The 16,772-nt window shown below is 37.1% G+C and overlaps 2 protein-coding genes across 2 annotated transcripts in view; one reads left to right on the forward strand and one right to left on the reverse strand.

Moving 5' to 3' along the window:
* Nucleotides 1–16,491, forward strand: part of LOC130427935 (inactive all-trans-retinol 13,14-reductase-like) — a 29,668-nt gene extending 13,177 nt beyond the window's left edge. Inside the window, exons 2-12 of the mRNA XM_056755695.1 lie at nt 13,489–13,724; nt 13,824–14,006; nt 14,093–14,334; nt 14,418–14,613; nt 14,690–14,887; nt 14,969–15,085; nt 15,174–15,312; nt 15,401–15,499; nt 15,602–15,779; nt 15,883–16,039; nt 16,122–16,491. Coding sequence (XP_056611673.1) covers nt 13,489–13,724; nt 13,824–14,006; nt 14,093–14,334; nt 14,418–14,613; nt 14,690–14,887; nt 14,969–15,085; nt 15,174–15,312; nt 15,401–15,499; nt 15,602–15,779; nt 15,883–16,039; nt 16,122–16,267 — 1,891 coding nt within the window. The 3' untranslated portion in view covers nt 16,268–16,491. The remainder of the gene's footprint in view (nt 1–13,488; nt 13,725–13,823; nt 14,007–14,092; nt 14,335–14,417; nt 14,614–14,689; nt 14,888–14,968; nt 15,086–15,173; nt 15,313–15,400; nt 15,500–15,601; nt 15,780–15,882; nt 16,040–16,121) is intronic.
* Nucleotides 1,104–9,824, reverse strand: itgb2 (integrin, beta 2). Its single transcript, XM_056755694.1, has 16 exons — nt 9,747–9,824; nt 8,433–8,490; nt 8,027–8,118; nt 7,758–7,944; nt 7,482–7,652; nt 6,770–7,011; nt 6,095–6,250; nt 5,759–5,854; nt 5,423–5,512; nt 5,200–5,334; nt 3,852–4,039; nt 3,044–3,276; nt 2,239–2,455; nt 1,936–2,141; nt 1,695–1,858; nt 1,104–1,536 (listed from the first exon to the last, which is right to left on the reverse strand). The coding sequence occupies exons 2-16, from the start codon at nt 8,485–8,487 to the stop codon at nt 1,468–1,470; spliced, it is 2,301 nt and encodes a 766-aa protein (XP_056611672.1). The 5' UTR covers nt 8,488–8,490; nt 9,747–9,824; the 3' UTR covers nt 1,104–1,467.
* Nucleotides 16,492–16,772: the final 281 nt, after the last annotated feature.

Raw genomic sequence — 16,772 nt, forward strand, 5'->3', positions numbered from 1 at the left:
GCATCATTTGCAAAAACACATCTGTCTTGTTGGTTTAAAAAAATGTTATGACTTTATAATAATATTGTATGCTGTTAACATTAGTAAACGCAATAGCTAACATAACATGACTAACGATCACTAAAACGTTTTTTGAGCATTAGTAAATGGCAATATAATTGCTCATATTGGATTAAAGGAACTGTTCACCCAAAAAGGAAAATTCTGTCATCACTTACCCTCAAGTTGTTACAAATTTGAATACATTATTTGTTCTGATAAACAAAGAGAAGGATATTTGGAGGAATGCTTTTAACCAAACAGTTCTTGGGCACCTTTGACTACCATTATATGAAAAAAGGCAATGGTAGTCGAAAGTGCCCCAGAACTGATGGCATTTCTAAATTTTTCAACAGAACAAAGACATTTATAAAGGCAAATTTTCTACTATGGTATTCAATGGTGGCCAATAACTGTTTGGTTACAAGCATTCTTCCACATATCTTTATCTGTGTTCAGAACAAAAAAAATTAAACGGAGTTGAAATGACTTGAGGGTGAGTAAATGAAGACAGAATTTTCATTTTTGGGTGAACGGTTCCTTTAACTAACTTTAACAGATGCAACTTAATAGTAGCGTTACAAAAAATAAACTTGTGTTCATTCATTTATAATCTTCATGTATAATATTTACAGCAGTGGTTCTCAAATTGGGGGATACAGCCCTATGGCGCCAGGAAAGACCACTTTTTACAAAAATAGTAATTTAACTAATTCTGTTTAATCAAATCAACAGATATTATGTTTCATCATTGGATGATTTTAAAGCGTTTTCACATTTTAAGTTTGAGATTCTAAGTTTTAGATACATTATGTGACATGAATTTTTGAAAGTTTGAGAACCTTTGATGTACAGTTTCATCAAAGGTTTGTTTCTTTGTGCTAGCAGAAAGCTCTGTTATTTCAGAATGTCAACAGGTTTCCTCTGCGTGATGATGTGACCTTCACTTACAGTAAATCGTGAAACTTCCACGAGCAATGACTCTAATATAATGCACAGTATTGTTCCTGTAGCTCAATAAGTTGCTGTAGTTAAAAGTGTCTGCCAAAGGCATAAAATTTCAGTGTGATTGATAAAATATGTTTATTAATATTTAATAAACTTTACATGGTGCTTCTATACAAACATAGACATAAATGGAATCTAAGAACAATTAAGGGCCAATAAAGAGACTGAATAGGGAATGAAAAAGCTATAAGCGAACACTAAAGGTTACTGCTTTGTTGAGTTAATAATGGGAGAAGCCAACCCATGTTCATCATGAGTAAGTTTTTACATTTAAAAATTGATGAAAGTGATTTTTTATAAAGTGTGCTAGAACCACATTTTACAAACAAATCCCTTTGGTTATTAAAAGGTAGAGCATTATTATTGCAGGATCAAATCCATAGATTAAATGTACACATCCTTTCTGTGACAAAAGTTTCCTCAAGAATCTCCAGAAAATGTTGGATTTTGAACTGTGGTGGTTGCGTTCTGGAATAATGGATTGGTACCCTGTGGGAGAAGGGAAAACATCATTATATTTATGCGAAACCAAATAAGGCACATCCACACCAACATACACAGAAGAACTATATTTGAACACCCAAAAAGGGGAGGGATTAAAAATGAAGGGTATGTTTTATCTATATTCTAGAGATAACAGGACTTACAGATAATTTTTCAAGTTTCCTGTCTTTTTCGAATCTTCTCCAATCTCTTAGATCGCTTGCATAAAGGCATGCCTTGACAATGAGTAGGATCAGGAGTCCAATCAGAGCCACACCAGCCAGAGATCCTCCTACGATGGCCGCTATGTTTGGCCCTTTGGGACAATCTATGACAACAAACGTGAGGTGTCAAATTCTGTAACCTTTTTTCAAACCATTACACATTTTAAGCTTGGATCTATACCTCTGCTTTTTAGGACATTGACCAAGTACTTGTCAAATCCATCTTGCTCAGTCATTGTAAATGTCATCCAGCACCCTTCTGCATCTTTGACGCGACAGTCGCTCTTGGCCAGTTTTTCACTAATGCTGAGTTTAAGGTGATTGCATGCTTCTGAGCAGTTCTTCTTGAACGGACCGCTTTCAAAGGCCAAACATTCAACACAACTCCTGATGCAGGTAAAGACAGGATCGCAAATGAAAACACACACACACAGAAATAGCACTTTCTATTTAAGTCTGCCTGTAACTCATGACGTTTACATACGCTGATTGTTGACAAGGGGCTTGACATGTAGGACATTCTTTGCAGTAGGGCCTCTTGTATTCCCTTTGGCATTCGCACTGGTTACATACACACGTTCCACGGTTGTGACACACGGTTCCTTGTGTCTTGCAGGCCACATCAGATATTGCACAGTGACACGCCGTTCCCTCATAGCCTTCGTGACACTTACATTTACCACATTTGCATTGGCCATGACCTGACAAAAGGAAACACTCATGATATGCAGTGTTTGGTAAATTACTCTGAAAAAGTAATTAATTACTAGTTACTCATTACATATTCAATAGTGTAATTAGATTACTGTCCAAATTACTCTGTCCAAAAAGTATTTAGTTACTCATTACTAATTACTTTCTATATCCTACATCAACCTTGATTAGTTAAGTGATTCAAGGATAGACATGAAATAATATAACAATTAATAATAAATAATATTATTAACTGACCAAAGTCTTACAAAGGTGATAATTATACATTAAATCACAGATTTTAAAGTAAGACTTTGAATTTTGATGTCAATTACACTATTGCACACGCATATATTTCACAAAGTATTTAGTTTAATTACATCAAAAGTAACTGTAATTAAATTACAGAAAACATATGAGTAATCCCTTACTTTACTTTTTCAAGGGAAAAGTAATTAAATTACAGTAACTGATTACTTAGTAACTAATTACACCCAACACTGATGATATGTGAGAGCATATTTAAAACAAAAAATGCATTTATCATATATAAAACATATATTGATATGTAACTATGATTTACCCCCAAATATTACCTGCACACTGTGTATTGTTGAAGTTTTCACAGTGCTCATCGTCACAATCACAGAATTCGCCGTAGTATTGACTGTTGCCCTCTGTGATGTGACATTGGCAGCGCCCGCACACACAGTCTCCTTTTCCCTCGCACTCCGTCCCGTTGTCTTTCTTGCACTGAGCTCTCAATGAGGCTTCGTCTTTTTGGCCTATCTGGCACTCACAACGACCCCCTATGAAACCCTTGTTACACCTGTGGATATGTGGGGGATATTTTTGCTGCGTTTAGACATGGTAACATAATACCCAACACTGTTTCCCTGTAAATTGACATGAGGGTTACAACTTGAATTTAATGTGTTCATTAGAGTTGTCCAGGTGGAACTTTTTGCATTTAAAGGCCCAGTGTAAGAAATTTAGTGGCATCTAGCGGTGAGGTCACGAATTGCAAGCAACGGCTCACTCTATCCCTCGCTCTCCCTCTCTAAGCACTTTTTGAGACAGGACTAAGATGTCGTCACATTTTTGTCTCGTTGGCGACGGAAATAACGTATTCACGAAACGCACTCTGTAGAGCAATATGTCCGTTTAGTGCTACTGCAGAAACAATATGGCGAATTCCACATAAGTGGACCTACCATGTATGTAGTTAGAAAATGCTCATTCTATTGTTAAAGAAACATAACGCTTCATTATGTAAGCTCTTTATACATCTCTGAAGACATAGTTATGTATATTAAATTGCATTTCTGTCAATAGATCCTTTCAAAAATGACACACTGGACCTTACGTAAAAAGAAAGGAGTAAAAAATTATTTGAGATCGTACCTGCAGCCACCACAGACCACTACTCCACTACCCCCGCAGTGAGGATGAGGTTTATTTGTATCGTCACACTCGCACTCACATCGAGTGGAAACAGTCACCTTTAGTTTTTCACCAAAGCCCAAGGGCCCAATGTTGAACGTCTGGTTTTTAATGCATTTCTCTGCTGTCACTGTAACATCAAAAGCCACCTGTACACATTTTGGTAAGAAAAATTTGTTACCATGCGATCAAACAGGAAAATTCTAAGAGTTTTACACAGTGTGGCAGTGATTATTATAAATGATTTGTCCGGCATACCATCGTTTTTTTTTTTATTAATTTTCACTTGTGATCTTTAATCAAAAAAGTTAAGTTCCTCTCCCCCACTCAACAACAACTCTTCACCACATGACGTCAGCAACAAAAAGAGATAGGACCTTACTGACTGTCTAATGGCTGGCCATTTTAGCACTCTCCTCCAGGCCCAATTTACAACAAACCAATCAAAAAGGGAAAGGAAAAATAAAGCCCTGTTTCACTCGGATACACTCGGATACACGTCATGATACAGAAAAGTTTCTTTCAATTTTATTTATTTAGCGCTTTTCACAATGTGCAGTGTTTCAAAGCCCCTTTACAGGAGAAAATAAGAAAATCACCAAAAAGGTCAAACACAAATGTTGGTTTATTCAGCATAAAATGCATTAAGTGAGAGCTTGGCAGAAAAGATGTGTCTTTGTCTTTAATCTTGATTTAAATTTGGAGTGTGTCTGACCCTCGCATGATGCAGGACAACCACTAAGTGTTACATGACAGTAGTCAAGTCTTGAGGTCACAAATTCATGAATAAGTTTCTCTGCGTCAGCAACACATAGAATAATTCATAATTTAGCGACAGTTCTAAGGTGGAAGAAAATTGTTGCGACACAGCCACCTGTTGCTATACCTCCACCTTGACCAATCAGAGTCAATCGCAGCGCCCGTTTCATGGTAACTTTAGGTTACAAAACTGTTGTGGCATGAATTAAAAAGCAATTCACATCTAGTCTACTTCATAGACAGAAAACATACTTGACAAATACGAATTCTGTGCATTGTTGGATTACAAAACTAAAATTTATAACCTGTATGTTTCGCATTCTTTTGGACTTTATCTTCAAAATAAAAGCAAAATAAAAGTCCTCATGAAAACAAACAAATTACTTTGTCAGGGCACATTACTAGTTTTATCACAAACAAGTCAACATGGACTGTAAACTTGGTATCTCCCACGTATTAAAAGGAAAGTTTCACCATATACCTTCTTGCATCATTTGAGTTTGTTCTCATGTACTTGAGTAAAGTAAGTTTTTGGCCTAAAGTTACTCACCGTCTGTCCAATAGCCACATTAGCACATCTCCCCCTGTCACTGAGCATTTCTCCATCTTTACAGTCTGATGCATATTTAATAGATATGTGGTTTGGGAGGAAATCATGGGCCATAATCACTTCAGAGGTTAAGTTCTGTTCAAATACCAAAAGGAAAAGGTTCAAATAGGTCTGCTTTGAAAATTAAGTCATGAGACTTATAAAACGTACAATAATTTCTTACATTGTATGCATCCACAATCAGATTAACCACATTGCTCGAGTCGTCAGAAAGCACTCCAACAGCTGACTTGGGGATCAGTTGACTGAGGCTCTATTTCCGAAAATAAAACCAATTATATCAATATAATACTGTTAATATCTATTAAAAATAACGATAATGCAGAGTGTGTGTAAAGCATGTATTGTTCAGTGGCACTTTTCAAATACATTTACTGAAAACATCCCATGACTTAATTAGACAAATTTAGCTTGTGAAGGGAATCGACCTGCAAATTAATTGTTTCTTAGAGAAAGCATAAAATCACTATTACATTCCAAGCAAGCAGGTTTTACTTACTTTGTACACACTTTCCATTTTCTTGGTGACAGCAAAAATTGGTTGTATATTTTGCTCCTCTAGCTTCCGAGCTATCTGACCAACCGATGGGTAATCCTGAAAATTTTGGACCGCATGATCTTAGTACAGAGACATTTCAGATGTTTCACTTATATTGGCTTTATTTTCCTAAATCCCACCTGGATTTAAAATATAAATTAAAATGGTCTTTATTAAACTGTATTGTTAAGGATTATTTGCTGGGGGATTGGTGTTTGTTTAGAAAACGGCCTTTATATGATGCAGTTCATTTCCTAAATAAGGATGTTTAAGTGTCTGCCCAAAAGTAAATCATACCCAGACGTTGCTCTTGCTGTACTTGTTGTTGACCAGCTGACAAGTTCCTTGGTTTGGTTCCAGAATGGCAGCGAGTTTACCGTCCCCTGCCATGTGGAAGCCATCATCTGTGGCCAGCACCAGCAGCCGAGTGCTGTTTCCCCAGCCGATCTCTTTCTGTGCACAGATAATACATTTTGATTTGAATTTACTTGAATGATGAAGGACATGATCTTGTGACTTATGAGTGGCACTCTCAATGAAAATGGCCCCATAAGAAAAATGTTTAAACTGTTTGATACGGTTTTGTGTAATTTAAAATGAACACTTATCACCCTCTGTTGACTTTTCAACTGTTGGAAAGTCAACAAATTGGGATACGCAAGATTTAACATTAGGTCCCTTTCTGCAGCATGGCAGGAGGACAAGTTATTACTCATTCCTTTTCATTTTTACACAATTGTAATGTTTACCGCACTTTAAAAAATTTATCCCAACATTTGTTCCTAGGAAATACAATTCTTTAATTTAGGATAGTAAACAGTATTAAAACATTTCCCCAAAATCTCAAAATAAATATAAAATGTAGTTTTTTTATGTTCTTAGGTTAACATTAACATTATTTTAAAAAGCGTCCTCTTTAAGAAATGTAAATAATAGAAATATTGCAATAAATGTAATAAAGCAAGCCCTCACCATGCAGACTGCAGCTTGCATGATGGCGTCCAGACTTCCCTCTGGTGGGTCCAGGTTTCCAGATATGTGCTGCTTGGCTACCATTTTTTTGAATTTCTTTCCATCGGCAGTCAGAGAAAGTACGTGCTCAAAGCCAAAGGCTGGTTGACATGGTTCATTTTTGTCAGGACAAGGTCTTTGGAGCTTCACTTCGTTGGTGTCCGTGTATGGAAGAAGAGTCTTGTCGACAAATGCACCAAAGCCTGTGATAGAAAAACAACTTTGTGAATTTATTGATGTCATCCTTGTGTGACCTGTGAGTGACTTTGAGCCAGAATAAAAACTTAAGTAAAAAGGAAGGTCATGTCGATGTGTCGAATGTTTTGTTTCTATTGAAACCTGTTGCTGAGATACAATCATTTGAACATCATGTGAAACATCTTCGAACATATTTTTTAAAGGGGGGCACTTGTTTGAACGTGTAACACCAACAGTATAAAACTAAATGCATTTCTTTAACTCTGTGTTGATTTATACATTTACCTTTTTCTATTGTTACTTTAACACAGTTTTAACAATAGACACAAGGCAACATCTTTTACTTGTTATTTTGAGATTTTGTCCATCCATAACCAACGAGCTAAAATGGATACGGTATTAGAAATTGCCTATTTTGGTGTGTTTTAATGTGGTGGTTACATATTTGTAGAAAATGTATTTCATATTGAATCACCTATTCTGGCATTGCCCGTCTTTCCCTTAAGCTCATGGAGTAAATCTGATCCCAGCTTTTTAACATTCTCCAGATCATCTTTCATAGAGTAGGAGAGATCCATCAGGTAGTAAAGGTCCACAGGATAGCCTTCAGCTCTTTTAAAAGTTACTGTAAATGTGTGGGGTTTCCCTAAAAAAGCAACACATCAGATTTTAAAGTTGTCTAAATATGAACAAACTTACATACAGTAAAAAAGAACTTGTTGCTTTGACGGTTTCGGAGAGTAAACCCTACCTGGTCTAAGATTCAGCTCTATTTCTTGTGGAGAGATTTGTACCGGATTAGAGCCATTCGTCAGGGGCTTGATTGAAATTTTGTTTAAGTTATTCTGGGGGTCTATTAAAGCTGAGCACCCTTTATGTTTAAGCACAGCAACAGTGTCGCAACGTACTGCTTCCTGCTCTCCGGGCTTGGTGAAATTCTGCGGTTAAAGCAAGACGGACTTTAGACAGTTCTCTAAAGGTAAATAAAATGTTACATATGTTTCCCACTATTGAACTTACCAAGTCTTTACACCAGGCACAACCAGGCCCATTTGTGATGCAGTCTCCACATGAGTTAACAGAAGCTTTTAAACATTGCTCCTGTGTGCACACTACAAGAAACAAGAACAAGTTTCGACATAATCGTTTAACAACTTATTTGGATAAAAAAATCCTAATACAAAAGCTTTTCAAGAAAAATCATCCCAAGATGCCTTCTGACCAAATTCGAAGGCAACAGTGGATGTATTTATTGCAGAAAAGGCAATCCCACAATGCTTTGCTACCAGCTTAGTGGCAGTGAAAAAACATAGTGGTGCCAGATGAAGTGAGAAAAATAATACTGTACAATTTGGGAAGAAAAAACTTAGTCCTTCAGCTAAGGCTTAGATATAATTCCAGTTTAAAGCGCTGGTCATATACTTACCATCTTTTCCCACCAACAACAGGAGAAGTCCCCTCAGACAAACCGATTGCAGCATTTCCTAAATTAAGCAGAATGTCTTGTTATCACAGCTCTTCATCTGTAATTTTTCTCTCCAAACAACCACATTCAGCACCCACACCTAAATTAAAATAAAGATGTGCCCCTTCTGAATGTGGTATTGCAGTTGATCTCTCAATATGGTGTACGTAATCACACGATGTGTGCAGTTGTGCAACAGCCGTGCAGGGCGTTGCACACACAAAAAGTGTCAACCAGTGTCAAGTTTTACCAGAACTCATTGTGATGACGCATCTAGGAAGAGGAGCGATTACTATAGATGGCCAGACGGCTTGTTTGACATTTGTTTTTTCATCACCATCATGTGACAGTTTGTTGCCCGCAAAGATATATTTATCTCTGTCTACAGTAAGATGAAGTGGTAAAAAAGACACTACTATTTTTGCTTACATGAAGCTTCCAGTTTGACTTAGAATAGAGAATTCACCCACTTCTTTTTTTTCCATGCATGGCAACATGGAATTGTTCACCCAAAAAAATGACATGTTGGCAGAAAACACTTTCTCCGTTTGCTTCTCACTGTGCACCTTAACACAAATCCCTACAATGGAAGCATGCCATGCGTTCTAAGAGTTTTAACTTTAAGCCAGAAGTCTTTGTGAGAGTGCATCTGTGTAAATGTGGTTTGGGAATGTGCTTCTTGTTTTTATCATTAAGAGACAGTGTTTAAAAGCTTCATGAATGAATATAAACTCTTCAGATTTCAAGTATAAGCTACATACGCACTTATCACACTTTTTTGAAACTAGACAAAAGCAGTTGAGACATTCAGCCTAACATCTCCTTTTTGTCGGCATGATGAAGGGTGAGCAGGTGTTCGTTTCATTTTTTTAAATGAACTATCCTTTTAAAATAATGTAGGTGGTAAAGTATGCTATAATTCTTCAAAACACTAGTCAATGTAGTAAACAGGAATTATTCATTAAATAAGTTATTGATGACTGACTGAAACCTGATGTGACAAATTTGTATTCCAAACACTGTAAATCAACATAACAGTCAATAACAATATTTTCATTTATTCTTTATAAAACTTTGCAAATTTTTTTAAGATTAGTCAACACATGTTGCAGATTCTGAACAGTTCCAAAAAGTCCTATTACACTTATCTGTACGGTAGAGTAAATCTACCGTACAGATAATACAGTACAGTAAGAATAATGATACATTTATTACATAATTCCCATATGATAAAAGTAATGCCACACAAAAGAAAACCAATTTTTCTTTACTTACTTAATGCAGCACCCTAGAGACGTGCAACCGCCACGGGTGGATATGTGAGAAGATTCTGATTTCCTGAAACACATCGCAGCTACTTAGCATAGAAAGAAACGAAACGGTATACAAAACAGGAAGAGAGAGAGAGGAAGCAAAGTGAAGTAAGGCCTGTTTTCGGGGTTTAGGGAGTTTAGGCACTGTGTACCAACAGCCCCCCATATGTATCAAATCAATGAGTATTTTTCTCTATAGCCGTATGATAAAGTTGACTACTTTTAAGAAAACCAGCAGATGTTACCTTAGCAGTACCTCTCAAATCTAATTCGTAATTTTCCATTTGTTGGTGTGTCATCATCTGTGTTTAGTGGTATAGTATGTGAGCTTTTTTAAAACATCAGTAGGCGGAGGAATGTAGGGCACAAGTCACATGAATAACTCTTAAGAATTGACTTCATGGTGCTGCTTTCCTCTGCTTACCACAAAAAGTAGCACATTTAAACTTGATACAAAACATCCTAAACGTGTTAAATGAGATGTGTAACATAAAACTTGTTGCGTATATTGTATTTCAAGAACTCTTAAATCGTGCCACAAACCGGCCAGAGGTTAGCCAAAGAGCTACTTAAGTTTAATTCCATTAAGTGATAAAACTTTCATTTTTGCTCAAATCCCTCTCTGTGATCATGACAGAGTGGCACTATTTGACAGGGTAGTTTGGCCATAGTCCTCAACAACATTTTACAAACGTCGCATTCATGATGTTTGTGTCTTGCAGAGTCAGCCCTCTCCGCAAACAATGCCATCACTATCAGTGTAAATAATAAGTGTTTTTAAAGGTAATCAATGAGCTGTTCCTAATCTTTCACTTCCATTGATCAATATGTGACTCATGACCACAAAACCAGTCATAAATTGGACGGGTACAGTATTTTTGTAGCAATAACCAAAAATAAATTGTATGGTTCAAAATTATTAATATTTATTTTATGCAAAAAATAATTAGGATTTGAAGTAAAGATCATGTTCCAAGAAGATATTTTGTGAATTTCCTACTGTAAATATATCAAAACATCTTTTTGTGAATGAAAGCAGCAAAATCACAAACAAAATCTGCCTGAAACATGACAACAAACAACACCGCTCTTCTGGAATCACCCACTCAAGTTTGGTATCCATCAAAGATATTAATATTAAAAAGATTACCATTGAAATGAATGGGGAGGGACTCAACGCTCATTATGGCCGCCCTAGCGAAGCTTTGCGCATGCTTAGTATCTAAAGCAACATGAAAAATAATGTTTTTTAAGCACAATTTGATCATAGGAAACCAACTTTATGGTAAAGTTTACGCAAATTTTTTAGGTTGTTTTTAAATATGCAGTTTAACTGGGATTTTAGCTGGTGATTGTAGAAATATCACTATTCCCCATTCACTCTTGTTTGAGTTACGCAAACATGGCCGCCGAGTAGCACGACTTCCCTAAATAATAGGGATGTAACAATATAAAAATCTCACTGCGCGATAATACCTTGATATAAAGTCACAATCCGGTATTTAATTTTGGTATTTAAAATATCAAATGATGACTTGGAAACGTGACATAAGCATCCTCTTTTCTTTATCCTTGAATCATAACTGTTGCTTAGAGGTATGAGTTATAGTATCTACATGGGTCAAATGACCTAAAAATCCTTTTTATAAAATAAAATAATTGCACCAGATGGATCTTGCCAAAGGTAACTATTATTTTTTTCTAACATTGTCTAAGCTAGACCCGGAAGACCTATTGTTTCATACAGTCATGTGACCATGATAATATTGTGACAATTTTGCTATTGTGATAACACAATATTGTTAATATGGTTGTGGTTTTGCCTGTGTGGGCCCCAATGGGAGTTTTCTCTTTGCCCAAAGAAAAGCCCTGATTTTGTCCTTTTGGGGGCCCATGATGGTTGTTAGTGGGTAAACCCAGTATGGGCATAGCAGCTAGGCAAAACATGATAAATTAAAGAATTATGGCTTTATTTTAAAGCAATCAAAATTACAGAATTACAAAGATGTTCATATTAAGCTTTTGCCATTTCTATTTTCATATATACATCAAAGGAAACAATTTAATGGTTTAAGCAGTCAATTAAATAAGTATAATTATAAAAAAATCATCAAATCTTTACATAAAATATAAAAGTTTTGAAAAAAACATTAACACAATTTAAGAAAAAAATCTGCCATAACAAATGCATTCATTTGATGAAAATTCTAACATTTACAAAAATAAAAATCTTTTTAATATGAAACAGAGAGCACCAGTAGGTGGCGACATCGCACTGTCCCCACTCTGGAGGACTGAACTCTCGTTTTACTTTTTATATAAGGTAATATAAATAGATAACATGCGACGTCAGTTTATAAAAATATTCTACAGAACAAGATTTGTTCTGTGGTCACCGTCAAGTACTCTTATAATCTATTTAATTTTACGTATTAAGAAAATCTTGAATTACTGAAAAAGGACACATAGTTGTCACAGTTGTCACAATTTCAACTGCATTAATGGATACTTAAAACCCAATCAATCATCATTAAATGGACGGGCTGTTTTCCAGGAAATCTTCACTGTTCACAGGATTGTGAACTTAACAATTATTACCGTTAATGTAACATTAGTATATCTGTGATCTCATTTGTACATTAGCGCTAATGGATGGAACCAAATCCAGATTCAGTTGCGATTCTTCGAACCAAATAAAATCGGAGAGTTTTTTTTTAAAGTGAATCATCACAAAATCAATGTTTACTGTAGATATAAACATCATATAACGTTCCTCAGCTACAAACCAGGATACATTTAGCTTTATGCATTTGGCAGACGCTTCTATCCAATGCGACTTACATTGCATTAACTAACTTATACATTTATACTTAGATATTCGCAATCCACTGGGCTCGAACCCACAACCTTGCAATGTTAACGCAGTGCTCATACCACTGAGCTACAGGAAAGGAGGATGGTGACAGCTATGAGTTGCTTCTGAAACGGGAAACCGAAAGAGCTGAAGTACAAATTGAAATTAGTAAAGAACAAATCTTGCTTAACCAACTGCAGCAGAAAAAATTGCAGATGGAGATACATTGGAGATACAGAAGGAGAACAATTCTTGAACAACAACACTCTTTGTCAGTGTGTCTACTGTAAGCCCACACTTTGCCCAGTGTTCCCAGAGTATGTCCACACTTCGCCCATTGTACCCACGGTAAGCCCAGACATCCCCCAGTGTACACACGCCAAGTCCACACTTCTCGCAGTGTTACCACACCCAGCACACACGTGTTTCACGCTGGTAGCAGGGCCTGCATTGGGCCTACATTTTCTGCCCACAGTGGCCCCACACAGGGCATGTTTGCTAGGAAGATAGTTTTGTGGTCCAGGCCAGGGCCAAATAAAGTATAGATTAAGTGATAATAAAGAGAAAGTGCATGACTTGATATTTTTTCATTGATTTCCTGATAAGTTTATGCGGGACATTTCACCACATTCAACTGTCTCTTTTACAAGAAGTGGACAGTGGAGGGACGTTCAAGATGATTTAATCATTTGACAACAGAACAATCTGCATTGAACATTTACTCACGTTACATGCAAAACAACTAAAGAAACTAAAGCAATCAGTCGGCAGATCTGATTGAATCCAGAAACGCCAATATTTGTCAAACTTTGTCAAAATATTTGTTTTCTCCACCTACACCAATAAATAGGGTCTTCGCTCCACCACCAGCACTAGGCTGCTGGTACTCATCCCTCTCGCAACGTTTTAACCTCCAGCGAGTAAAGATGAGGTGGTTCCTGCTCTTCTTCGAATGGTTCGTGGACTATGCTCGTTGCACATACTGGAACTTGTTTGGCAGGAGAAGTGGACTGTGCAGTGGATCCATTAGTTCTCCGGGACCTCTAGATCCAGACAAAAAGAAAAAGAACGGAGTCCTTAGAAAAGGTAAGAGAGAGATTTAACCCAAAGTATTCTACGCTATAAAGCAACAGACAACATGCAGTATGTGCTAACAACTAACATGCAATCTTGTTCTACCTTCAGAATTTGATGAGTTTGAAGTGCCCAAAAATCTGGATGTGATCGTGATCTGCAGTGGTGTCGGTGGCCTGACGGTTGCCGCAACTTTAGCCAAACTAGGAAAGAAAGTTCTGGTTTTGGAGCAAGATGAGCAGGCAGGAGGTCTGTGTAAGACATTCAGTGTGAAGGGCTTCGAGTTTGACTCTGGTAAGATATTAATGGAATTCCGAATCTGTGTTATACTTCATCAAATGCTGAATGTCTTTCGATGACGTAACATCAATCTATTACAGGCTTCCATTATGTGGGGCAACTTCACGAGAACGGATTCTTGAAGGTGGCATTGGATCTGATCACTGACGGCCAGGTGCATTTCGCCGAGCAGGACGCTCACGTGGACACTGTAGTTATTGGAAAAGGAAAGCAGAGAAAAGAATACACAATCTACAGCGGCAAGAGACAGATGGAAGCTTATCTTACAAAACAGTTTCCCAATGACACGAAAGCAGTCGAAGAGCTTTTCAAAATCATGAAGGTGATTATTTGATGACTTTGTCAGTATGTTTTGTTATTACTAAACGTTTTGAGTGCGTCTTACATGTCATATTTTTTCTATAGATCGCCTCTAAGAAGATACATCTGCTGTGCATGCTGAAGATGCTTCCGCTCTGGTTCACTCGATTCTTACTGTGGAGTGGAATCGCCGATTTAATCTCGCCGCTTTTCAGATACTCCCGCACCAGCACCACAGACGTGCTCAAGTCTTTAACAGTCAACAGAGATCTTCTGACTGTCTTTTCTCAAACATTTTATGGTAAGAGTCCAGAATATGTTTTCTCTTAAATCAATCTGAATTGTTGAAGAGTTTTAACCAGAATCACTGTTTGTAGGCGTCCCACCTAAAAACTCCAGCTGCATGATAGACGCGCTCCTCCTGCATCACTCCAAGCTTGAGGTCTACTATCCTAAAGGCGGCACCAGTGAGATCACTTATCGCATTATTCAGTTTGTGGAAAAGCACGGAGGAAAAGTCCTGATGAAAGCTCCTGTGTCCAGCATTCTACTTGATGAAAAAGAAAACGCATACGGTGAGTTAAACCCAACAAACATCAAGGAAGATTTCACAAATCCAGTTCTGTGTTCTATATGGTTTCAAATATTCTGACCAGGAGTGACCGTAAAGATAGACGGAGAAATTGAAATCAAGGCTCCAGTGATTGTTTCAAATGCTGGAATGTTCAACACCTTCAGGAAACTTCTGCCTCCAGAGGTTCAGGCTCATCCTGGTTAGTGACCGGATCTGACTGTAATGACTCGTGTGCACATATTATTATTCAGATTGTGATTAATAATCTGATTTATATCTCTTCGCAGGCATTCAGGATTATGTACATACTCTGAAACCAGGCAAAGCATATTTCCAGGTGTTTGCAGGTTTTAATGGCACTGAGGAAGATTTGGGTGTCTCATCCACCAACATGAGACTCTTTAAGACAAACAACATGGATGAAGTGTATGTGAAAAGTAAAAGCAATTAAAGAATTAATATTCACAGTCATTGTAGGAAGAATGACAATAAGATCTTGTTTTACATTGTTTAGGTTGGAAGAGTACTTTGATTTAGACAAGGAGGATGCGCCTGATAATATTCCCATGATGTACATGTCCTTCCCTTCTGCTAGAGATCCCACCTCACACACATTAGCTTCCCAGGTGAACCTTTTCCTCCCTACATACTTGTTTAATTTCTCTTTTCACCTAAAAACCCATGTGTATGCTTGTAACTTGAATGTTTTGATGTTATTGTTTTTAGGACAGTCACATATGGTGATACAAACAATGGTCAATCCAAAGTGGTTTAGAAAATGGAACAACATGAATGAGATGGACAGAGGAGACGAATATGAAAAGTACAAGATGAGATTTGCCAACCATCTCTTTGACTGGGCTTGTGTTCACTTCCCCAAACTGAGAGAGAAGGTACATTTTCATAATCGAGTGCTAGCTGTTGATAATACAGGTGAAAAGTGTTTTTGAGAACTTTGCGGTATTAATACCAGTGTTGGTTTTCTGTTCTTTGTAGTTGTTGATGATGCATGCAGTCAGTCCCATCAACATGCATGGACTTGGTGCCACAAATGGATCCATGCTGTCTGCAGAGCACAGTCTGGAGAGATACCGGCCTCTGAACATCGCCAAGATCAGATGCAACACACCGATCAAGAACCTCTACCTGTCAGGTAATACTGAAGTATTTTATTGTTAATCCAAAGCATCTCTCGTGTGGTCTACCAATATTTCTTATAAAAAATGTATTTTCAGGACAAGATATTTTCTCCGCTGGGTTCTCTGGCGCTTTGCACGGCGGTCTTCTCTGTGCTTCATCTTTTCTGGATCACTGCCTGTACATTGACCTTCTGCTCCAGCAAAAAAAGCTAAAAAACAGGGAAGCCAAGAAACTACAGTGAGGTTAGGTTGAGCAATCTTTGTTCCACGTGTCAATCAACGTGTCCTGTTCAGTCCATGTGATAAAACTGTAGAAATGAGTATTACAAATGTAAGCAGTAGTTTTAATTTTAGAGTTCTACAATTTTACGACTGTTCGGAAGATTAAATTTAAGTTTTGATGCCATTTTGTATGCATTTTTGTACACTGTGCTTCATATTCGCTGTTAAATCTGCAATACCAACTACCAATAAAACTGTGAATACTAGAAATTATGTTGATGTATTCATACAGTACTCATAGATGTCCTCACTCTCAATGTACTGATCACTAATCTCATAACACAATACAGGCCCAGTTTCACAGACAATCCTTATCTTAAGCTTTAGTTAAATGAGGATATTTAAGAATATAAATGCATTAGAGAAACACTTTACTGGTGAGCATCCTAAGACAAAACAATGGCACTGATATGTCAGGGCAAGTTAATTTCATTTAAGAAAGTCCTTTGGAGGCATGGATATATA

Source organism: Triplophysa dalaica, chromosome 8 (genome assembly GCF_015846415.1).
Source record: "Triplophysa dalaica isolate WHDGS20190420 chromosome 8, ASM1584641v1, whole genome shotgun sequence".
Classification (NCBI taxonomy): Eukaryota; Metazoa; Chordata; class Actinopteri; order Cypriniformes; family Nemacheilidae; genus Triplophysa; species Triplophysa dalaica.